Below are 22622 nucleotides of genomic sequence, written 5' to 3'. Positions count from 1 at the left end.
TATTATTTATGATAAATATTAATTAATTAGTTTATCAATGCTTGAGAGAGAAATTTTTTTTTGTAATTATTATAAATCACCCGTAATTCGCATAGGAATTTTCATTTTCAGTGACTATCGTGACCCACTGATGATCTATGAACAAGATTTATAAGTGATCAGCGACCCACGATAACACAAAAAAGTTGTATTAAAATCATCTCACTTCAATTTCAAAAAATAGTCCTTTGGCTCCATGACTTTTACGCAGCTTTTTATTATTAAAACATTTAGAAATTACACTCGAACGATGGTGTCCTTTACACAATAACGAATCATCAAACGTTTTCTTTTTTTTTCTTTTGGTCCTACGATTAAATTAAGTATAACAAACGGTTTCCCCTCATCATCTTTTTTCTCTTGATACTCCGTGTGTCGACGATTTAAATTCGCTATTTACATATTTATGCAACGTTTGATTGCATAGTAAAAGAAAGAAAGAGGAGCCTGACACGCGTAACACTACGACACTGTTCGACAATTATTTTCATTTTTTTTATAAGACAAAAAATGTGTTCCTTATATTAGAGATTTTCATTTGTTTAATCTCATTTATAATTCATTCACTTAAGAAACGTAAGATAGAGAGATAGATAGATACAGAAAGAGAGAGAGGAAGAGAGAGAGAGAGTATGTCGAGGCAGTGGCGCGGCTATTTGGCAAGACTCTTTCACCTTGTCGTACAATTTATGTGGAGCAGGCTCCATTTATGATCACCGTGACCAAGGACGAAACCGAGTTTTACCCTAGAAAATGAATGCTTAATCTCCTCATGATACGGGTAAGTATATGTGGGCGCTAAAACAGCCATCGAAACATCTCGTAAAAAACGATATACTCGTTAGTCAATGTCATAAAGAAGAAAAGTTTCGAGGCTTGTCGATTGAGATCATATCATAACGTTCTATCGAAAAACGAGTACGACGAATCATAAAGAATCTGTGAGAAAGTCGAGCACACGGTTTGCAAGATTTGACAAGAAAAATTCTTTTAAGTCTCGCGCGAGTTCGTACAAAAATATAAAAACAAAAGAATCACGCATACAATGCGATTATAACTATGTATAACCAGCATCATCCAACTAAGTGCATGTGAGTCGCGGTTCATCCTTGATCACAATGCTCGCACCGTCACATTGATTCGATATAATATAATCTACTTTTTAATTAATCATCTCTTTCGTAATTCACCTTTTTTTTCGTTTTCGTCTCTTCGTTTTTCTTTTTTCTCTTCTCTTTTGTACAATTTTCTTTTTTAGCCAATCCAACGGAGATTTCTCTGAGCGCAAATATTTTGTGCCAGCAATTTCAATTTTTCGATCCGATTTGTCTAATTAATTACTCTGTTAATAGAGAGGTGTCACATCCACGGTAAGTGAACACCTGGGCTTGTGACGTGTGTCGTGTTCACAGGTTCAATGAGTAAAACTCACGAGATATGATCACTGAACAGAAGCATCGTGGAAGATATAACGCGAAAAATAATTAAGCTTAAACGAAGTTGAACAAAGCGTTTTAAGCTTATAATGACGCGAATAAATGTTTCTCAGTACTTGACGATGATGCTGAATCAAATTCAAAACCAAACTGAGTTTGGAACTATTCAACTGAGAAATGGAACTCGAATTTGATTCACATACACTGTCTGTTAAATGCAGATGACGATAAAATTTTTAAACGAACAGTAAAAATCTTCTTAAACATTCACTCGATATACAAAAAAACTGGGCATGTGAGTAAAATCTGTGTAAGTGTTTCTGGTCTTATGCATTTGATGAATAAAACACGCTCCTTAGTAAATACACACCCAGATACTTTGCTTCGATTGTTTACACTGGCATTGTTATATGCATAGAAAATTTAACGCCTTGGCCTTGGTACGCATCTACGATTTGTCCAAACTCAGTGCTGGACATTAGATACAATAATTCCAATTGATCAAAAACATACATGCAAAGAAAGAGTAATTGTGTCCTTGTTTTCAAGACAAACCCTGTGAAAGTGTACTTTTGTTACTGTTATTTCACGATCGAAAGTCTCACGAAGTGTCAATGAAATTCGTTACATTCCATCAAATGGAATAAACAAAGCTTTCCTTAGAACAAACTTACATTATACTATATCAAAGAAGTCAACTTTTGTTCGTGTTATTTAATAAAAACATTGCATGTATGTTTACAGTATCATTCACTGGAAATGTAAACCGTTTTCCTTTATTCTGTGAATCTCTGTAAAATTCACATTGCATGAACTAAATTGTACCGTACGATTGGAGTTTGAACAAAATTTATGTCCAGAGACACTCATCAGCTCATATAAGTTTTGCAATCCCAACAAAGTGGCAGAAGTGCTCGGATCACATAAAGAACTCCCTGGATCGGCTAATGTGCAGTCACGATGCAGGCCTGTCCAATACTGAAATTTCTATTAGCCTAAGACCACGCATTACAGGATCCGTTAGTAACAAACCACGTGGCTTATAGACTCTGTCATTTTGTTCACTAACAAACTTTGCCACTTTTCGTAAACACTTTTCGTAATGAGTCTCTGTGCATATATAAATTAGATAACCAGTGAGGCAAGCCAGGCAGCCTTCGCAGTATGTGGAACAACTGGCTCGTTCAGCTTCTGCGAAGTAGTTGTTCAACTGATTGATTGTATACTCGAACGACTGTCTGTCCAGCTAAATTGAAAAATAACATAGCAAAAACATGTTCCATAAATGTGAAATAAATTGGTTTGTTACTGCCTATGAATTCACTAAATTCACTCTTCAAAAATTAAATTAAAACGAAGGATATTATTATGTTTCTGCAACTGCTGATCCTATAGTAGATTTATATAAAAGATTTGAAAATAAAAAGCACAAGAAATTATTAAAAAAACATATACATTATTGATGAAATAAATCTTATATAGAAGTAATAATTTTTAAAACATATAATTTAATAATTAAACAGGCAATTACACAACTTAAAGATTAAACAGAAATAACCAAAAAGATAACTCAAATGGTCAAACACATAAATAAATTTTTTTAAATACATACTCTGCTTTCTAATTCTGTGGGAAACTGTGTTTGGAACTTAACCATAGTGCCTTCACTGTAGTCACGTTGTATAAAAACTTTCTGACAATTCGGAGGAGGCCCCCCACCTGCTTGCCCTCGACCAGCTGACATATCCTCCAGGGGTGTAAGGGCAGCGTGATTGCCCTACAAAAAATGAACCCAATAAACATTTTACCAAACTCTTCCACAAAATCAATTTAAAACTCAAAATTTCCTCTTTTATCACTCTTCTCACCTTTACTTCTGGTTCGCATGTCGAACACATTTTCGTTTGTCTAACCACAAAACCGCACCCAAACCACTTTATCGAAAATCATTCGTAATAAATCTGAAGTCTATCGACAATCGATTAAAAACGATATCGTACGGTGTTCGATATTCAAAGCAAATGGAACATGAAAGAAAGTGACGAAAGAAACATCGTACCATACAGACCAATAGTAAAAGAAAGTAAGAAAAACCGAGACAAAAGGTGGACGCACTTACCAATGGCATTTTAAGCTTCGTCTTGACGATTTGATAAAACAGATTCGTTGAAAATAATCTCGACTATTTAGTCGGACGCGAAAACGAGAACGAGGGAATAAGGATGCAACATACAACTAATCACTGAACCATGGATTTTCGTTGGAAAACCACGGAGGACAGTACTGACTGACTCTGACTGACCACGGTCATATACACAGGTCTAGCAACTCCCGTAGGGGAAGTAAAGCTCTTAATGTCGTAAGGTGTGCTTCACAATCGACCGCTAACCATAGAGCGCTGCAATCGCTTTGTTAGGTGAAAACACTTTTAGCTACATTTCCACATACTGAAATTATTGAATTACATACAAATATTTAGTGAAATATCAAAAATGTATATATATATTATTTATTTATATAATAAAAATATACTTATTATTCAATTAATTGACAATGTAAAAAATACCAAAAATTCTTTTCAAGCATGACTTGACACACACCAAGTGGACAGATACATATTAGCTTCCTCTCTGATACTAAATAAACTAATGTTTAGTATTTCACTAGGGACAGCTAGAAATAATAAAAAAACAGATTATTGTATGTACATAATGTGTTTTTATTACAGCATAATATAAAATTTACACATTAAAGCTGGTTTTAGAAGAATGAATATCCCTACTTTATATTTTCTGTATTTCATAAAATTAAGAATGAAAGAATGAAAAAATGCACAGGAAATATATCATAAAATGAAACGCTATTAGAATTAGAAAAGGTGTTTTAATTTATATACATTCTTACGGTTTCCATAATTTTAAAAGACCATCTTCGCTATATGAACATAAAAGATTCTGATGCGGATGATGCGTTAAACCTATAACATCTTTCTCATGTATCTGAAATGTGGAAATAATAAAAAATACAGTAAAAAATAAATTATTACAGTTTAAGAATAAAAATACTTACATTAAGTGTTCTTTCAAGCTTTCCTGATGATGTAGAAAAACAATAAAGCACAAGATCTTCACCAACACAGTAAATAAATTCGCCACGTGGACTTACAACAGTACATACGAAGTCACCTCCTTCTCGTTTTCCACTGGAGAATGATCTTACTATTTGCCCTTGCATATTCATAATTACAACTGTGTTTGAACGATTACACACGACGAAATGTTCTGGATTTCGTGGAAGGACATGTATGCTATTAACAGTTAAATCTGCAGCTCCTAGGGACTTATATGTACCTATACATTCTGTTGTTTTTAAACTCCAAACTTTTACAGTTCCATCTGATGATGCACTGATCAATATAAATAAAAATATTTAATAACTGCTTTAAAAAAGGAAAGTAATTAAGAACTAATAAAATAGGTGTTATACCTTATTACATTATGTCCATCTGGGGCAAAAACTACTTCATTTACAAAGGAAGCATGCCCTCGAAATTCTTTTAAAGTTTTTCCAGATTTAAGTCCATGTATCCTATATTAAAGTATTATACTAAATTATAATGTTAACAATGAATTTTTCTATAATTATTGCTTTTATATACCTTATAGTAGTATCAAATGATGCAGATAAAATTTGGCTGTTATCTCTACTGAACTGAAGGCATGTAACACCTTTTGAATGTGCTTTTTCAAATCTTCTTAAACATTGTCCACTTTGAACTCTCCACACTTTTATTTTACCATCCTGTCCACCACCAGCTAACATTTCACTATCACGACTAAAAGCCATTGATAATACAGCTTGCTCCATCATCATAAAATTGTCTTGAGCTTGATATTTTAAATCTTTCCTGATTTTACCAGTTGTGAAATTCCATACTTCAATAAATCCATCAACAGAACCAGTAACTAAATACTGACCATCTGGTGAAAAACGTGCACATTCTACATGAGATTTTTGACCAAACTTAATCTGTTTTGAAAGTTGAGTAGGGTACTTCTCATCTTCTTGATCTCTCACTGCTGCTTTTCCTCTAAACAAATCAATCGTAGTACCAGGTGGAAGTAAACCTTGATGTTGTTGCCATTTTAATGCTTGTCCTAACAATGCAAGTAATCTACTTGATGGTACAACTGATACTTCACCAGCAAGAGCTGTAGCTATGTAAGCTCTGCGTTTTTCTTTTGTACTTCCATCAGGATATGCTTCACGTGGATCGAAATATGAACGTGCAAGTAAATTTTCTGTGTCCAAAAAAAAGATATGATATTAAAAAAATATACATAAGCAAAATAAAATTGTATTTAAATATAATACTTAATTTCTATTAAATATATTTAATATACCTAGATGTATATATCTTTCAGGTTCTTGTTGTTTCATCATAATCATGGGATCTGTTTGCCTCAATAATGATCGAGCTGCTCCTAATTCTCTTAATTCAATTAATTCTAAGACAACCTATGGAATATTATCATAAATATGAAGTTGATATTTATTAAAAATAACACAAAAAATCTTTTTAGCTTAAAAATAAACCTGTTCGTATAAGTCAATAAGCTTCTTATCTGGCAATTTTAATGATTGTATAGCTTTTAATACTGTATCCCAATGCCCATTATTTATATCTGCTACAAAACCATCTACACTATCAACTGTATTCAATGATACACCTGTTTCTTCCTATAAACAAACAATTTTACTTTTATTTTGTACGTTTATTAACAAAATTCATTAATATGATCCATTTGCTAAAGAGTATATTGTATAACAACGATAAATAGATACCTGTAATGTTTGTAATGTTTTGACAAGATTTGATTCTTTAAGATACTGTTGTATCAAACGAATTACACTAAAATCAAACAATAACATATAAGTATTAAAAACACAAATATTCAAATTTTATTATACATAACTAATAATATAATAATTACTCTGCAGATTCAATTTCAATTGACATCTTTTACAATACTTAAAAAAAATGCACAGGAAAATAAATATTCTCACTTAATCACAATCAGTCAGAATTAATAAAGAATGACAATCTCATAACCTCGTGTAACGTTATGTCGTCAAACGATACAATCCTACCACTATTAAGTTATAGTTATTTTTCCTATTTTTATCACTAGATTAAAACAAATTAAAAAGGAACTGAGTCATTTCTTAGATTTATTAATTTTGATCCAGTTTTATGTAAGGAATCTTTACTACGATTTAGATATTTTTATTTAATAAGTTATTTTTAAAAGTATCGATACATCTACTCTATTTTTAGAATATATATTTGATATTATATACTTGCAAATCAAAATTATTTGAATTATTATCAATTATAAATGTAATTTTTATTAATGAAATATTGATTATTATCATTTTCTTATAAATGACAATAGTTTGTGGTATATCATTATGGAATAAATGTTTTACTATAGATATTCACTGCAACTTACTTCAAAACATTATACAGTAATCATGATAACAAGATTAAATAAATCCTTATTTTTCAGAAGTAATTTATAAAGAAATTTAATAAGAATGGTTTTAACACATATGTTCAAATCTCGTATTTTTTACATACCAACCCACTCTTTCTTTGTTTACAGGTATGCATACATTCTTGATAAAACATCACATAGATATATAATTCGGTCATAGTATATCCGAATGAAATTTATCAATTTGTAAAACAATGGAAAGAATGTATCTATTAGTTATTATTCAATAAATTCGAAGTACATATATATATATATTATCATAGTTATCTTAATCACATGTAATGCATTTTAAAATATTAGATTTCATTTTTGATGTAAAGAAATTAATCTTGTGAAGTGTATATTTCTGTATTACATTGTTCGACTCTTATTCTAACCTAACAGTGCATTTTATCTTTTTATATATTATTCTTATTTATATGAAATATTTACATTATATTTTCGATCATTAAAAAATCATATAGCATTGGAACGCATATAATAACCCGATTATTAAAAAAATTGTTTTTTAATTAATCGAGGGTAAAACAGGATTATAGAACTTGAGTATTGAAAAGAGTTAGATATTATTAAGAAAAATTGTAAAACAAGATTATAAAACAAAATTGTAAGTAAAATCACTACACATTTTTACATTAGCAGTAAATTATGTAACAGTTACTCTTTCTTTACAAAAATCTTGACATTATGTTAATTTTTATAATGGTATCATTATTTAAAAATGATAAAATCTAATACATGGTTTAATATTACCAAACAAAAATTTGTTCATGTATTGACGTCCTTTACCTTTAAATTAAATTAAAAAAGGGAGGAATAAATGTTCAACTTATCTGTTTAATGTAAAAAAATTTCATTTTTGCTTAATTGTTATTTATGATCAGGTAATACTAAAAGTTGTTTTGTATTATGTTTAATATTTTCTTTATTTGTAGGTGTAGATCGTCTAGTATAAAAGTATCTAAATCTAACATGGTTCATCATAATCTTATAGAAAAGCGATATGATAACATAACTAAATCACCAAATGATAAAAGGGAATATAGAGGTCTATTGCTTTCTAATAAAATGAGAGTTTTACTCATTAGTGATCCCATAACAGATAAAAGTGCCGCTGCTTTGAATGTGAATATTGGTAAAATCAGATATATACACTATTATTTTTTGAGTATAATATAATTACTACCTTTATAGTTTTAAGCTATATTTAATTTAATATTATTTATCTTTATAGGTTATTTAAGTGAACCAGATGATTTACCAGGCTTAGCACATTTTTGTGAACATATGTTATTTCTGGGAACAGAAAAATATCCAGAGAAAAATGATTATAACAAATATTTGTCACAAAATGGTGGTACTTATAATGCATCAACTTATATGGATCATACACTTTATTATTTTGATGTACATGCAGAAAAATTGAAAGGTGCATTAGATCGTTTTGCACAATTTTTTATTGCACCACTCTTTACAGAAGCTTTAACTGAGTTAGAATTAAATGCTATCCATATGGAATGTAAAAAAAATTTAGCAAATGATACATGGCGCCTTGACCAATTAGATAGATCGTCAGCTGATCCAAGTCATCCTTTCTCAAAATTTGCTACTGGGAATAAGGAAACTTTAGATATAATCCCAAAGCAAAAAGGAATAAATGTACGGGAAAAATTACTTGAATTTCATAACAAATTTTATTCCTCTAACATTATGGCATTATCTGTATTTGGTAAAGGTAAGTAAAATATTTTATTCATTATTTACTCCACTAAAACATATTTAATATGGAATAAAAAATATTATCTATTTATGCTTTTTTTTATAAAATAAGAACTATTCTTACAAATTCTGTTCTATATTTAGAGAGTTTAGATGAACTTGAACAAATGGTAATAGAGTTATTTTCTCAAGTGAAAAATAAAGATATTACAGTACCTACTTGGCCGGAACATCCTTTTAATTCAAAGCAACATTTTCAAAACAGGTGGTATGTTGTTCCAATAAAAGACATTAGGAATTTGTATATTATATTTCCTATACCTGACCTGCGAGAACATTATAAATCAGCGGTAATAACTATATTTATATTATTTCTTAATATATTAATTTATTATTCTTAATTGTATAATAAAAATACATCCATTTTTTTAATTTTTTTAGCCTGCACATTATATTTCACATCTATTAGGACATGAAGGGGAAGGATCACTTTTATCTTTATTGAAAGCAAAAGGATGGTGCAATTCGCTTGGTTCGGGTAAACGATTAGGTGCTAGAGGTTTTAGCTTCTTTGCTGTTTTTGTTGATTTAACAGAAGAAGGCATTCAACATGTTGATGATATTGTCCTCTTAACGTTCCAATATATTAATATGCTAAACAAACATGGGCCAGTTGAGTGGATTTACAATGTAATTATTCATAAATCAATTATTATGTAATATAAATTTAAATATTAACACTTCGCCGTCGGAGAAGCTAATGTACTTATACCTTAGTTTGCAGCAGGAAAATCCAATTACATACACGAGTTACAATGTTAATTATGATTTTTATATTTTAAAATATATATTTGCAAATTTGTGGAAACAATAGCCATAAAGTTACTGATATAAAGAGATAATAAACAACATAAAATATTTGCTAATAAAGAAAACACTATGTATTCCGTTGGTGAAGTGTTAATCATGAATATATAAATATTTAATAAATTTAATGAAATAGCTGTTTTGTTCTGAAGGAATATAGAGACATCGCAAATATAAATTTTCGATTCAAGGAAAAAGGTTATCCTTGTGATTATGTCAGTGGTATAGCACAGATATTGTATGATTACCCAATGGAAGAAATTTTAATAGCGGAACATCTTTTTCCGTTGTGGAAACCAGATTTAATCACATGGGTAATGGAATATTTGAAACCAGAAAATGTTAGAATTCATGTAGTTGCAAAGTTATATGAAAATATAGCTGACGAAACTGAAAAATGGTATGGTGTTAAATTTAAAAAAGAAAAGATACCACAAAATATAATAAGTAAATGGATTAACGCTGGTTTAAATTCGGATTTACAATTACCACCAAAGAATGAATTCATACCAGAAAAATTTGATATAAAACCAGCGGAAAGTACTGTGAGTAAACATTTGTGTAAACATTCCTATATGTAAGTACATATATGTATGTATGCATACTATAACAAAACAATTTCATTTTTATTGTCTCTAGATATCCAAATTTCCAGTAATTATTGAAGACACTCCACTAATAAGATTATGGTTTAAACAAGATGATGAATTTCTTATACCCAGAGCTAATTTATTTATCGATTTCGTTAGGTAAAATATAAGTATCTGTGTTGTCTACTTAATTTATATTTATATTAAGGATGTCGTTATACTTAAATATGATTACATTTTGCTTACAGTCCACTAGCATACATGGATCCCCTTAGTTGTAATCTAACATATATATTTGTATTATTATTTCGTGATGCTCTAAATGAATATGCATATGCCGCCGACATTGTTGGTCTTAAATGGGAGCTTACTAATAGTAAATATGGAATGACAGTAAGTAAAAACTATTATAAGTACATAATATATATAAATTTCAATTTTAATATTACACAGTATATATTTTTTAGCTGGGAATTGTTGGCTACGATGATAAACAACAGGTGTTATTGAATAAAATTATTGATAAAATGATTAATTTTAAAGTTGATCCAAAAAGATTTGAGATTTGGAAAGAAAATGTATGTGTTACTTAAATTTTTATGTATACTACTATGTTATTATTAATTTTCATCTTAATTCTAGTATATTAGAAGCTTGAAAAATTATAAAGCTGAACAGCCATATCAGCATGCAGTTTATTATCTTGCTGTTTTATTATCAGAGCAAATTTGGATGAAGGATGAATTACTAAATGCTACGTCTTGTAAGTATATGCAAAAAAATTAGACATTTGATTGATAAATAAATAGATAAGAAATATTCATTATAAACTTTATAGTTTATTAATTATGTTTAATATAATTTGTATAATTTCATTTGTATGTAGATTTAACAGTTGAAAGAGTACAAAATTTCATCCCACAATTTTTGAACAAAATACATATGGAATGTTTAATACATGGTAATATAACAATGTCAGAAGCTATTGAAACTGCAAAGTCACTAGAATCAAAATTATCAAATGCAGTTCCTCATATAGTACCACTTCTATCTAGGCAATTAATTTTACATCGTGAAATCAAACTAGAAGATGGTAAGTACATTTAACTTTTTACGTTAAAAGTTTTTAAATAATATTTGTAGAAAAAAGGAAAGAAAAATTAATATTTTTCCTATATATATTTTCTAGGTTGTCAATTTTTGTTTGAAGTAGAAACTAAATTTCATAGTAATTCATGTACGCAAGTTTATTATCAAACTGGTTTACAATCAACAGAATCAAATATGCTTCTAGAACTTTTAGCACAGATTTTATCAGAACCTTGTTTTACTACGTTAAGAACTAAAGAACAATTGGGATATATAGTGTTTAGTGGAGTTCGAAGAACAAATGGTGCACAAGGTTTAAGAATTATAGTTCAAAGTGACAAACATCCTAAATATGTTGAACAGAGAATTAATGCGTTTTTAAATTCTATGTTGGTTAGTAATTAGAATTTAAATATTACTAGATATATTTGTTTTTAGAATTTGCATTTAAAGTTAATTTATTTCAGCAATATATACCATCTATGACAAAAGAAGAATTTAATGCACATAAAGAATCACTAGCAATACGACGACTTGAGAAACCTAAGCAAATGACTACTTTATCTGCCATATTTTGGAGTGAAATTATATTACAACAATATAATTTCGATAGAGCAAATATTGAAGTTGCATATTTAAAAACTATAACACAGGAACAAATACTAAAGTTTTATAAAGTATGCATATAATGACTGCATCACTTAGACTAACACTAATACAAGTATATTGAATTTAAACGTTTTCCATTTGTAGGAAATATTTCAAAGTGACATTCAACGTAAATTATCAGTACATGTACTTTCTACACTAAAAGATGTAAAATTAGAAGATGAAAATGTAATGGAATCTAATGAATACGTTTCACCAGATGGAACAAATAATATTGAACCGAAAAAAATTGATGATATCATATCATTTAAAATTAGTCAGTGTTTGTATCCATTATTGAAGCCATTCAGTGATATACCAAGAAAAGGCGCACACTCATCAAAATTATGAAGTGCTTAATAATAACTGTGAATATGTGTTTTAATTATGTTATTGCACCTGCAGATTGTAGTAAATATCAGGTAAATAAATGATTTTAACATACTCTGTTATATAAAAAAACAATGTTTAAAATATTAAATAATCATTTAAGATATTAATTTTATAAATGCTGATGGATAGAAAAGTAAAAGAGTAACTATAAAAAGTAGAAAGCAGTGTAGTAAATGATAAGTAACTACATCACATATGTAATAAAGTCTATATTCAAATATACTTTATCAATAGTCCATAAGCATTTAAATGAGTACTTAATAGATTAAGAAATACAAGTAGTTGTTTTATTATACGTCAAAATTTCTGTATACTCATAAAATTTTGTAAAAATAAATACGTAACTACTTCGAAGAAATTGTAACCTCAACTACGGGACCTTATACCAACTAGTAGATAAGCTAAATAAACATTTTTTTTTGTCTATTACTTTCACTAAGTGCCCCTCGCCTCAATGCTTAAACAGCTCCTAAATCAGTGAAAAGCTAACAAATTAGAAAACAGTTGATAATTTTTAAGAATGCCAGAATAGTTACAGCAATAATGGCATCATACACTTGCACAGATCTCACTTAACACAGTTAAGATTAGAGAACAAATAAGATTGCTCATGCCCATTGTCCTAGTTGTTCCACAGTGCAAGTGCTGCACCATGCTGTCAAATGCTGAAGAACCTATAAAGTTAGAGATCTATGCTATTTGGTTCCACGCTAGCATACAAGAACGTATTTAGTCCAATCACAAGTAGAGCCTATTTCATTGTACGGTTCTATGGAAAAGTTCATACTTTTCTTTCTGAGGTAGAAAGTATGAGAATAACAAAATCTTGCAATAATTAAACTTAGGTGCCGTAGAAAGTAAAATTAATTGTTTATTATATTTCTTTTTAGAAAAGAGAAGGGAATCTTTACTTTCAAATGATAATGGATCAGTGGAATGATGCAATAATTTTAATATATTCTCTATACACAACAGCTTTTTAAGTTTAACATCAAATTCACCTTCCTCGTGATAATATTTTTGTTATAAAACCTGAATTTCACTTCAATAGTAATTTCAATTGTTGTTAGGCTGCAAGTAATATTTTTAAGTAATGTATCTGTTTTGCATATTTGTTCATTCATAAAGATAATAAAAAAGAGGTATAAACTAACTACAAACAAGATTTGATGTCATGACTATGTAATTTTTGTAATCCACGATTTTTATCCATTTTATTTTTATTATTGAGTAAAACTTATTAATTCTCTGAATTTTATTCTATGGAGGATTGGAATACATATTGACCCAATTGACTCGTGGAGGTAAGTAAAACTACGGAGGCAATTAGCATTGGATCCATATCCTGCCTATCCTGTTCATGTCTCGTTCTGTACTGACAACCGCGTGCAATAGTCTTCACCCCGGCTACAACTGAGGACACGCCGCGCCATCTCATCCCTCTTCGACTACGATCGAGGGGACGACAGCCTATGTATGCGGATACTAATTCAAAAGTGAAACCTTTTCACTTTTGACTTTTTCTAAATTAATCTTTTGCTAATATATTTATGAAATCTCTCTGAATAAAATAAGAACAAACACGATATAATTTGAATTAGATTTACTTATTGATATGTATTTAATTATCATTTATAAAGTAAGCAAATATGCTCCAAATCGCATCGTATTTGGTGTAATTTTAATCAAGAAAATGTAACGAACATGTTAGTAAAAATTTCATTCATCACAAATCAAAGATAAGAAAGTTTGATTTTTGAGTTAAAAGAGGCTCAACTTGTCGCAAGTCTTTGTATGTTGCTGAACGTTTCGACTCTCAGTGCCTCTTTCACTTTCATTCTTGTCCTGTTCTAAGTTCAGCTCACCTAAAATCGCGGTTTTCGGAAATAGAGTCGTTTCCACTTTCTAGGTCTTCAAATAATTCCTTCCTTAGATTGTCAAAAGACTGTCAACTATGCATCGGGCTTTTAAGCTCGATCCTCGTTTATAAGCAGAAAATAAACGACAACCAATACTGACGTATATGTTATCGCAAACGCACGACTATAAACAGAATTGATTGTAATGGTATCGGCAAATTTTTACAAATACAGTCGCTCATAAAATTATCTATTATTATTATAAATCACTATTTGAACACTTACTGTCTACGTTTATATTTATTCCATTTATAATTCGGTACAGCATAGGATCACAATATATTGAAAGATTACTATAAAATTATATTGAAAGTTTACTTACAAAATTAGTTACGAAGTTTACTTATAAAGTATTATAAAATTATAAAAATCCTGCTTATTTACTTTCACCATTTGTTACCTAGTGTTACTTTGAGATTGTTTTCACTACTTGATATCAGCGCCCTGTAGCGAACAATATAGGAGACTTTCTGTCCTCATATCTAGGCTTACCCCTACTGCAAGAATGTCAGATCAGGATCTGTATATATATATATATATATATATATATATATAAGACCTAATACGAACATGCTCTGTTTTACTCTATATATCAGGACGAATGTTAGAGAAATGGCATATATCCACGTATCAGATCTACTCATCTCTGTATATGTGTACATATATCCAAATATCATATCGCCTTCTTTAATAAATATATTTCTTAAAATAGATGTTGTTATATATTCTTTCTTACTAGATGTCGTTACAAATTCTATTTTCAGTATTATATTTTGAACAGTTTAGATGGCGTTAAAAACGCATTACGAAATGTAAATTCGAGTATCCTATCTTTTCCCTGTCAATTGTGGCTTCTCTTCAAGTTGATTCTCTTCGGTTTCACTGATCTCAAGTACTCAAAATCCTCTTTGAGATATTTCGTATTGACCTTATACGCCTGAAAAGGGGTAGTTCTACAGTTGTACGTGCATCTAAGTAAGTTAAGAAGTAAAAGTCATTAAAATTTAAACAATATTCGTTCGCTTTTCATATAACCTGATCTCTGTAAAAGGTTCAATTTTTTTATAAATTTCAGCCATCGTGGTTCCATCCCATGACCTTAACCTTAGGAGTAATAAACTAATTGAAAAGTAGAATTTTTTACGTATATTTTAATGCTATTAATCTTTATTATAAAGTAATTTATAAGTAGGAATTTTTGACGTAATAGAATATATTTAATGAAAGTCGCCATTTGTCAAAGAAGTGCCAACAGATTTAAAGTCAAATGCCACCTCATTATGGTCTCATTATAGTTTCTCCATCCTCAATCTTATTAAATTTTTATCTTAATATACAAATAAAAGGTCAAAAGATTTTCAAAATTTGTCAATAGTAATACATAACATAAGGCAAACAATTCTATATATGTATATGCATATATAGGTACATATTATATACTTATATGTATATGTTATAAATGTATTTTTGTTAATTTACGAAAAAGTTAAAAAATTTTGAAGCATATTTATTGAAATTTCTACCATTTCAGAAAGGTATTGTATGAGTCAAAAAATAGAAAAACCAATATTATCAGGTCAACGCATAAAGACCAGAAAAAGAGGTATGCATCAGAAAATATAAAATTTCTTAGATAATATATTTAATGAAAATTATAACGAAGAATTTTTTTAGATGAAAAAGAAAAATATGACCCTATGGGATTTCGAGATGCGATTTTACTTGGTTTGGAAAAGGCTGGTAACGACTTAGATGCAATTTCGAAGTACTTGGACGCAGCTGGCTCTAAATTAGATTACCGCAGATATGGAGAAGATCTCTTTGACATCTTAATAGCTGGTGGACTTTTAGTTCCAGGCGGTTCTATTGCTCAAGATGGTGATAAACCAGTAAAAACCACTGCTTGTGTTTTTGAACAACCAGAAGATATGGAATCTATGCGAAATTTTGAACAAGTGACGTATCCTGTTCTATGTATATTTAAGCTGTCATGATATGTACTTTAACAATGGCTTTGAAAATAACCTTATTTATAGGTTTTCATCAAACTTATGAGACGTTATAAATACTTGGAAAAAATGTTTGAGGAAGAAATGAAAAAGGTATTGGTTTTTATGAAAGGCTTCACTCCTAAGGAAAGGATAAAATTAGCTAGAATGACAGCTCTGTGGATATCCAATGGTTCTGTTCCACCTACTGTTTTATCAGTTCTAATTAATGAACATCTGGTTAAAGACAACTTAGCATTAGACTTTTTATTAGAAGTTTTTGTCACTTGGAGGCAGGAGAAAGGTCTATCCAGTTTAATGACTGCTTTGAAAAAAGGAAATATTGAAGGAAGGTATGAGAAAATTCCAAACTTTATAAAGTTCATTGTTATATCTATATCAGGTTTTTTGTTTTATTCTCATTATTTTTTCTTTTTTTTTTTAAATACTGATCAACAGGTTAATGGAATTTGTACCGCCTAATAAACGAACTGAAGAATATTTTCGATCTGTATTTGAAGCTGTTGGTCTTGCAGACATTGTAAAATTACATAAAGCTCAAGCAAGTCAAGAAGCAAAACGGGACTTGCAGCAACTGTTATTGGATGATTTGGCTGATAATCGTCCTTTGAAAGATATTATACTTGATCTCAAAGAAATGGCACAGAAGAGTGGTATTCCTGAGCATGAAGTTATTGGCCTGGTAATTATAGTTTTATGATATTATTATATTACATTAGAATTAAATAAAATTGTTAACAATTGTTTGCAGATTTGGGTTGTAGTAATGGGTCAAGCTGAATGGAATAAAAAAGAAGAATTAGTGGCTGATCAAGCACTGAAGCACTTAAAAATATATACTCCACTGTTTGATGTTTTTACAACCACTGCCAGATCTGAGCTTGCACTTCTTCTTAAGGTTCAGGAATTTTGTTATGAGAATATGAACTTTATGAAAGTCTTCCAGAAAATTGTTTTACTATTTTATAAAAGTACGCTTATAATGCTGACACATACATTTGTTAGTAATTTCTCTGTTTGTCCACTTTCTGTTTAACGTATTTTATTTTAGCGGATGTAATATCAGAAGAAGTAATTTTGAAGTGGTATAAGGAAGGTCATTCTGTTAAAGGAAAAATGATGTTCTTAGATCAAATGAAAAAATTCATTGAATGGTTACAGAATGCTGAAGAAGAATCTGAATCAGGAGAAGAAGAAGATTAAAAATACAGAAGTATGTTTAATCAAGGTTTTACAGCTTTGTTTTTGACTTTATATTATTTTTATATTTCAGAATAATATAAGCTTCATTATCAAAAAATAATATATTTGGACTGCATCCAAAATTTTTGAAATGGATCAAAATATGAACTGCAATTGGACTGTATTGATAAATGGAAATTTTGATAAAATAAAGTTTGTATCATTCTGCGATACATTATATCAATACACAAATACATACAATTTTTTAATTGTTAATGAATAAAAAACAATACATTACCATCTGATTAGCGAGGGAGATAAATTGTAAAATTTACAATGTCTTTATTGTATTACTTGTATTGTATTACTTTAAGAAAAAATATTTTGTGTTACATTTTTATAACACCGCTGCAAAATATATACAGAATAACAAGTTAATGAAGAAAAGATCTTTATCCCTGTGTATGTATAATTTTCAAACCCACATTCTTTGTATGATAATATTGTATTAGTTTCTAGAAAATATATTGTCAGGTGGTGTTTAATATTTGAATTTTTTATGAATCCTGTTTAATTTCCTATAATATTAATTAATTTATATAAATAAAAGCAATTAACTAGAAACAAGTAATTTCTTAATATATATAATTGGAAATCATTTTTTATTTCTTTAAAAATTTTATTTTTGTATATTATAAATATAAGAATTATATAAATTATTATTATTCATTGCATTTAGGCTTATGCACAATAAAATTCTATATACATTGATAAATAGATAATTTATTTTAATGTAAATTGCAAGTAAATATTCCTACATATATATATACTTTTACATCCATGAATGGTAAAAATAATAAAAATGTAATTCTTACTTGTTTTTAACTGTTTTCAGAGAAGATTAAATGTTGCATGTACAGTTACAGTTACATATTAGATTTGTGATTTGTATTTATGGAGTTTCATGTTAGCAATTGGTTGTTTTTTAATAAGTGTCTTTCCTGCCATATAAGGTATTAAAATTTCAGGGATTCGAATACGCGCATGTTTTGTTTGATGTGTTTCACAAAGTGCTATCAACATGCGAGGTACAGCACATGCAGTTCCATTCAAAGTATGAACATGTAAAACTTCTCCCTTATTTGTCATATATTTTATACGAAGTCGTCGTGATTGATAATCTGTACAATTACTACAACTAGATAATTCTCCATGTAATTTTCTTCCAGGCATCCATCCTTCCATGTCTACTTTCCTAAATATATAAATTCATAATGTGACATTAAGAAATTTAAAATCTAAATAGTTCGATATATAATGTAATATTATACTACTGTATACCTATATGCTGGAGACCCTAAATCATGAGCTGGCATATCAATTATTCGAAAATATAAATTTAATGAAGAAAATAAATCTTCTTGAATATTCAGAAGTTCTTGAAATTGATTTTCTGACTCTTCACGTTTTGAACATACAAACATTTCAACTTTTGTAAATTGATGAACCCTTATATGAATAGATAAAATTATTTATTAGAAATAATATTTATGTAACTGTTATACTATCAATATTGAAACAATTGTTAGATATATTATTATATTAATAAAATATATTTAAAAATATATGTAACATGATTTTTTTACCTGTATATACTTTTCTCATGTATAAGATTAGATATTTCAGCCCTAAAACACCTGCTTACAGCAGCCATTTTTAGTGGTAAATCTTCTGAACTAAATACAGTATTCATTACTTTATAAGCTAAGGACATTTCTGCTGTTCCAGATAAGCTATAGTTCCCTCCATAAAAAGGACTTAAATTATACACAAGGTGTCTTCCATCATCTATTATCAATCCACATCTTTCTATAACTTCAGTAGGGATAATATCAGGTACAGAAACAAGTTTAAAGCCATGTTTCATTAACTTTCTGACTGTAAAATGAACTAATGCTTCTTCTAATTCTGCTAGATCTCCTAAGAACAAGTAACCTCGTGTTCCTATTAAGGGCCCCAATTGTTTACTTTTTAATGCCTTTAAATTTGTAACTAATGTTGAAAATTCTTGTGGTTCAAAATCAAATTCTGGATTATGCCCGCATTCTTTTAAAATTTGTGGTTCTTCGCCATAAGATAATACTCTTGGATCTGTCTGATTTGGTATTTTATTTAACTCATGCAAAAGAGACTTCTTTAAATCTGGATTTTTTGAAAGTTCAAGAATTTTATCAATATCTCCAATACTTTTCCTTGCTGTTATATTATTAAAAATAATATCTCGATTACATGGATTACATAGAAAATCAATATTATATTCGGGTTCTGGAATATGTGTTATTGTATCTACATTATATTGTGTTGATTGTGTCCTATACTGTAAAGAATATATATGTTAATCATATAATTTAATATGCAACTGGAAAGAAAAATAAAACAAATATTTTTTACATTATATACATATGTAAACAAAAATAATGACATACCAAAGTCCTTGTATAAAACTGAGGATATTTAAGAAATCGACTAAATTGTTTCTTGAACCACATTTTAAAAGTAAAATAATATTAATTATAAAATACATATATGTATCAAGTATACACCAATATATCCCTAGTTGGTAGTTAACCTATGATACACATTTCTCTTTTTTGATGCATATGCTATTTATAAATTTTTATTAGGTTTGAAAATTACTTTAAGACATCTTGCTATATAGATGATTATGTTATTATCAACATTTATAACATTATTCAAAAAATAATTTATTTTCCGTTTTCACACAACATAATTATATATTTGCTGTTCTGCAATTCGAAAAGAGACACATCTGTTATTTTTCAAGCCTGAAAAACTGTAAGCAATGATATTATTACACTATTTTATAACACTTTATGATTTAATCTTTTACTTCATTTATGATTAATAATAAATTATCAAAATCCGATAATCAATATCCATCATTTATAGTAATGTCAAATTTGTTTAAAATAAAACCGAAAATAAATTCTTTTATTTACTGTATTGTAAAATTTGCACAGTTTATTTTAATATTTTCTGAATGATATATTCTTCAATAAAAAGTATAACTTAACTTTCTCAGTTGCTAATTTGTTAACATGCAATTAAAAATACTCTAATTTACTAATTACAGATAACTATGTTTCCACGAACATTAATAAAAAATTGGATTTCTTTACGTCATTTTTTTCATAAACATTATGCAATCCAATATAAGGCCAAAAACATCAAGTACATTGGTTTTGGTATATTCACAAGTATTTTGGTTTATAGTACTTCAGGAATCACAATATTCGCAGCACAAAATGAGTTGGATATTAAAAAATTTATGGCACAACCTATTACTGACATAAAGAAATTAAAGAAGAAAGATGATATGAAAACAAAAATGGAATTGTTAGTGATGAAAACTCAAGCAGACTTTTGTAAAGCTTTGGAATCCTTAGAAGAACCAGGCCATTCTTTTAAAGTTGACAGATGGGTTAGGAAGGAAGGTGGTGGAGGAATTACTTGTGTTTTGCAAGATGGAGTTGTTTTTGAAAAAGCTGGAGTAAATGTATCTGTCGTTACTGGTATGTTACCACCAGGTGCAGTACAACAAATGAGAGCACGTGGGAAAAAAATGGGAGAGGGATTTGTACCATTCTTTGCAGCTGGTGTAAGTGCTGTAATTCATCCTCGAAATCCCATGGTTCCAACAATACATTTCAACTATCGTTACTTTGAAGTAGAAAATTCAGATGGTTCAATTCAATGGTGGTTTGGAGGTGGCACAGATCTTACACCTTATTACTTAAATGAGGATGATGTAAAACATTTTCATAGTACTTTAAAAGCTGCATGTGATCAATATGATCCTTCATATTATTCAAAATACAAAAAATGGTGTGATGATTATTTTTTTATTACACATAGAGGAGAACGTAGAGGAGTAGGTGGTATCTTTTTTGATGACATTGATACTCCTAGCCAAGAAGAAGCATTTCAATTCGTAAGATCTTGTGCAGAAGCTGTTATTCCTTCTTACATTCCATTGGTTGACAAACATAAAAATGATGGATATGGATATAGTGAAAGACAATGGCAATTATTACGTAGAGGAAGATATGTTGAATTTAACTTAATATACGATCGTGGTACAAAATTTGGTTTATATACACCTGGTGCAAGATATGAAAGTATATTAATGTCTTTGCCTTTGTCTGCAAACTGGCAATATATGCATGAACCACAACCTGATTCAAAAGAAGCAGAACTTGTTGATGTATTGAGAAACCCTAAGGAATGGTTGAACTAATATAAATAATATCCTTTAATGAAACTATCATTTTTTAACATAAAGCTGTAATTTGTAGCAATAATTTTGAATGATGCAGTTAATTATCTTTTTCCTATTTTGTTTACAAGTATTTTGTACAATTTTGTACAAGTGGAATGTTAATGAAAAAAAAATGCAAATTAAAATATAGAATAAGGCCATATTTTTAAACCATTTAAATATATTTTCAAGTATAAGAAAAGAGTTACATATATAAACTTTATATTTAAGGAATTAAATACTGTATAAACTATAAATTATGTATAAAAATTGTACCTATTATTTTGATATACTTTATATGAAGGTAATATTCTTATACATTATAACTCTATACAGTCTAGATGCTTATATGTGCACGCATTATATATTTTAATATTATTTTAAACATTGTATACCTTAAATATAATAATATGGATCTTCTCAAATTATTTTAGATGTATAAAAAGACAAATGATGACAAATTTGATGTATTCTCAAATTTATTTAGTAAAATATTCAGTCTTAGAGTATATATTATAAATTACATATGTAATCATGAAAATAATAACAAAAATTTATCGTACAAAAAATCATTGGTAGAAATTCAGTTAAATTAAATATAAAATATTCTTTAAATCTAAATGATATATGAAGGAAGCAGATTTCAATAGATGTAATGATTTCAATTATGTAATTCTTGATCACTCTTTTTACAGAACAATATATATACAAAGCAAAAAAGGAAAGAGTATTTTAAAATTCACAAAAATATGGAGTTGTTTGTTTAATTATGTACAATTTTCTCTGAATAAATACACATCCAACAAACAATTTAATGAATGTGTCATATATATA

At 28.7% G+C, this 22622-nt stretch overlaps 6 protein-coding genes across 13 annotated transcripts; 3 read left to right on the top strand and 3 right to left on the bottom strand.

Annotated features, from left to right (window-relative positions):
- Positions 1-232: 232 nt before the first annotated feature.
- Positions 233-3798, bottom strand: LOC122576118 (golgin subfamily A member 7). 2 transcript variants are annotated; one of them, XM_043746002.1, is made up of 4 exons: positions 3595-3798; positions 3344-3443; positions 3088-3252; positions 233-2721 (listed from the first exon to the last, which is right to left on the bottom strand). In XM_043746002.1, the coding sequence occupies exons 2-4, from the start codon at positions 3371-3373 to the stop codon at positions 2431-2433; spliced, it is 486 nt and encodes a 161-aa protein (XP_043601937.1). In that variant the 5' UTR covers positions 3374-3443; positions 3595-3798; the 3' UTR covers positions 233-2430. The 2 variants fall into 2 exon arrangements, with proteins under 2 accessions (XP_043601937.1, XP_043601938.1); XM_043746003.1 differs by lacking the exon at positions 3344-3443 and having other exon boundaries at positions 3595-3793.
- Positions 3799-3993: 195 nt separating this feature from the next.
- On the bottom strand, positions 3994-6738 carry LOC122576117 (WD40 repeat-containing protein SMU1). 2 transcript variants are annotated; one of them, XM_043746000.1, is made up of 9 exons: positions 6470-6738; positions 6321-6387; positions 6072-6215; positions 5879-5993; positions 5134-5776; positions 4962-5063; positions 4545-4881; positions 4380-4474; positions 3994-4148 (listed from the first exon to the last, which is right to left on the bottom strand). In XM_043746000.1, exons 1-9 carry the CDS (start codon positions 6493-6495, stop codon positions 4139-4141), a joined length of 1539 nt encoding a protein of 512 aa, XP_043601935.1. In that variant the 5' UTR covers positions 6496-6738; the 3' UTR covers positions 3994-4138. The 2 variants fall into 2 exon arrangements, with proteins under 2 accessions (XP_043601935.1, XP_043601936.1); XM_043746001.1 differs by lacking the exon at positions 3994-4148 and having other exon boundaries at positions 4339-4474; positions 6470-6737.
- Positions 6739-7007: 269 nt separating this feature from the next.
- LOC122576116 (insulin-degrading enzyme) lies at positions 7008-14277 on the top strand. Of its 3 annotated transcripts, none has more exons than XM_043745996.1 (14): positions 7008-7141; positions 7969-8168; positions 8268-8768; positions 8897-9102; positions 9194-9442; positions 9772-10164; positions 10259-10368; positions 10458-10602; positions 10677-10787; positions 10852-10972; positions 11096-11302; positions 11399-11691; positions 11766-11975; positions 12052-14277. In XM_043745996.1, exons 1-14 carry the CDS (start codon positions 7074-7076, stop codon positions 12295-12297), a joined length of 3060 nt encoding a protein of 1019 aa, XP_043601931.1. In that variant the 5' UTR covers positions 7008-7073; the 3' UTR covers positions 12298-14277. The 3 variants fall into 3 exon arrangements, with proteins under 3 accessions (XP_043601931.1, XP_043601933.1, XP_043601932.1); XM_043745998.1 differs by lacking the exon at positions 7008-7141 and adding an exon at positions 7195-7640; XM_043745997.1 differs by lacking the exon at positions 7008-7141 and adding an exon at positions 7753-7875.
- A 799-nt stretch (positions 14278-15076) lies between these two features.
- LOC122575669 (protein krasavietz) lies at positions 15077-17994 on the top strand. 2 transcript variants are annotated; one of them, XM_043744970.1, is made up of 8 exons: positions 15077-15233; positions 15790-15861; positions 15933-16213; positions 16295-16599; positions 16706-16949; positions 17019-17238; positions 17319-17480; positions 17541-17994. In XM_043744970.1, exons 2-7 carry the CDS (start codon positions 15801-15803, stop codon positions 17468-17470), a joined length of 1263 nt encoding a protein of 420 aa, XP_043600905.1. In that variant the 5' UTR covers positions 15077-15233; positions 15790-15800; the 3' UTR covers positions 17471-17480; positions 17541-17994. The 2 variants fall into 2 exon arrangements, with proteins under 2 accessions (XP_043600905.1, XP_043600906.1); XM_043744971.1 differs by lacking the exon at positions 15077-15233 and adding an exon at positions 15665-15683.
- On the bottom strand, positions 17787-20076 carry LOC122575668 (serine--tRNA ligase, mitochondrial). 2 transcript variants are annotated; one of them, XR_006319499.1, is made up of 5 exons: positions 19936-20076; positions 19096-19826; positions 18791-18958; positions 18325-18704; positions 17787-18027 (listed from the first exon to the last, which is right to left on the bottom strand). XR_006319499.1 is itself a non-coding variant. In XM_043744969.1 (4 exons), exons 1-4 carry the CDS (start codon positions 19996-19998, stop codon positions 18383-18385), a joined length of 1284 nt encoding a protein of 427 aa, XP_043600904.1. In that variant the 5' UTR covers positions 19999-20076; the 3' UTR covers positions 18215-18382. The 2 variants fall into 2 exon arrangements, 1 of the variants encoding a protein (XP_043600904.1); XM_043744969.1 differs by lacking the exon at positions 17787-18027 and having other exon boundaries at positions 18215-18704.
- Positions 20077-20166: 90 nt separating this feature from the next.
- On the top strand, positions 20167-22598 carry LOC122575678 (oxygen-dependent coproporphyrinogen-III oxidase). 2 transcript variants are annotated; one of them, XM_043744981.1, is made up of 3 exons: positions 20167-20305; positions 20604-21775; positions 21877-21939. In XM_043744981.1, the coding sequence occupies exon 2, from the start codon at positions 20610-20612 to the stop codon at positions 21765-21767; it is 1158 nt and encodes a 385-aa protein (XP_043600916.1). In that variant the 5' UTR covers positions 20167-20305; positions 20604-20609; the 3' UTR covers positions 21768-21775; positions 21877-21939. The 2 variants fall into 2 exon arrangements, with proteins under 2 accessions (XP_043600916.1, XP_043600915.1); XM_043744980.1 differs by having other exon boundaries at positions 20604-22598.
- The last annotated feature ends 24 nt before the right edge of the window (positions 22599-22622 follow it).

This window comes from Bombus pyrosoma, linkage group LG15 (genome assembly GCF_014825855.1).
Source record: "Bombus pyrosoma isolate SC7728 linkage group LG15, ASM1482585v1, whole genome shotgun sequence".
NCBI lineage: Eukaryota > Metazoa > Arthropoda > Insecta > Hymenoptera > Apidae > Bombus > Bombus pyrosoma.
Note: the sequence above shows the minus strand (reverse complement) of the source record. Positions and strands in the feature narration are given on the sequence as shown.

Coding starts and splice junctions, on each gene's coding strand:
- LOC122576117 (XM_043746000.1), bottom strand. CDS start 6,495: ATGTCAATTGAAATTGAATCTGCAGA. Junction 5,777..5,878: donor TGAAAGATATATACATCTAG/GTATATTAAATA, acceptor TTTTGGACACAG/AAAATTTACTTGCACGTTCA. Junction 4,475..4,544: donor AGCTTGAAAGAACACTTAAT/GTAAGTATTTTT, acceptor TCCACATTTCAG/ATACATGAGAAAGATGTTAT.
- LOC122575678 (XM_043744980.1), top strand. CDS start 20,610: ATGTTTCCACGAACATTAATAAAAAATTGGATTTCTTTACGTCATTTT.
- LOC122576118 (XM_043746002.1), bottom strand. CDS start 3,373: ATGTGTTCGACATGCGAACCAGAAGTAAAG. Junction 3,253..3,343: donor CATGCGAACCAGAAGTAAAG/GTGAGAAGAGTG, acceptor CATTTTTTGTAG/GGCAATCACGCTGCCCTTAC. Junction 2,722..3,087: donor CCACAGAATTAGAAAGCAGA/GTATGTATTTAA, acceptor TTTTCAATTTAG/CTGGACAGACAGTCGTTCGA.
- LOC122575669 (XM_043744970.1), top strand. CDS start 15,801: ATGAGTCAAAAAATAGAAAAACCAATATTATCAGGTCAACGCATAAAG. Junction 15,862..15,932: donor CATAAAGACCAGAAAAAGAG/GTATGCATCAGA, acceptor GAATTTTTTTAG/ATGAAAAAGAAAAATATGAC. Junction 16,214..16,294: donor CTATGCGAAATTTTGAACAA/GTGACGTATCCT, acceptor CCTTATTTATAG/GTTTTCATCAAACTTATGAG.
- LOC122576116 (XM_043745996.1), top strand. CDS start 7,074: ATGGTTTTAACACATATGTTCAAATCTCGTATTTTTTACATACCAACC. Junction 8,169..8,267: donor TGCTTTGAATGTGAATATTG/GTAAAATCAGAT, acceptor TTATCTTTATAG/GTTATTTAAGTGAACCAGAT. Junction 10,973..11,095: donor ATTACTAAATGCTACGTCTT/GTAAGTATATGC, acceptor ATTTGTATGTAG/ATTTAACAGTTGAAAGAGTA.
- LOC122575668 (XM_043744969.1), bottom strand. CDS start 19,998: ATGTGGTTCAAGAAACAATTTAGTCGATTTCTTAAATATCCTCAGTTT. Junction 18,959..19,095: donor CATGAGAAAAGTATATACAG/GTAAAAAAATCA, acceptor TATTCATATAAG/GGTTCATCAATTTACAAAAG. Junction 18,705..18,790: donor TTAGGGTCTCCAGCATATAG/GTATACAGTAGT, acceptor TTATATATTTAG/GAAAGTAGACATGGAAGGAT.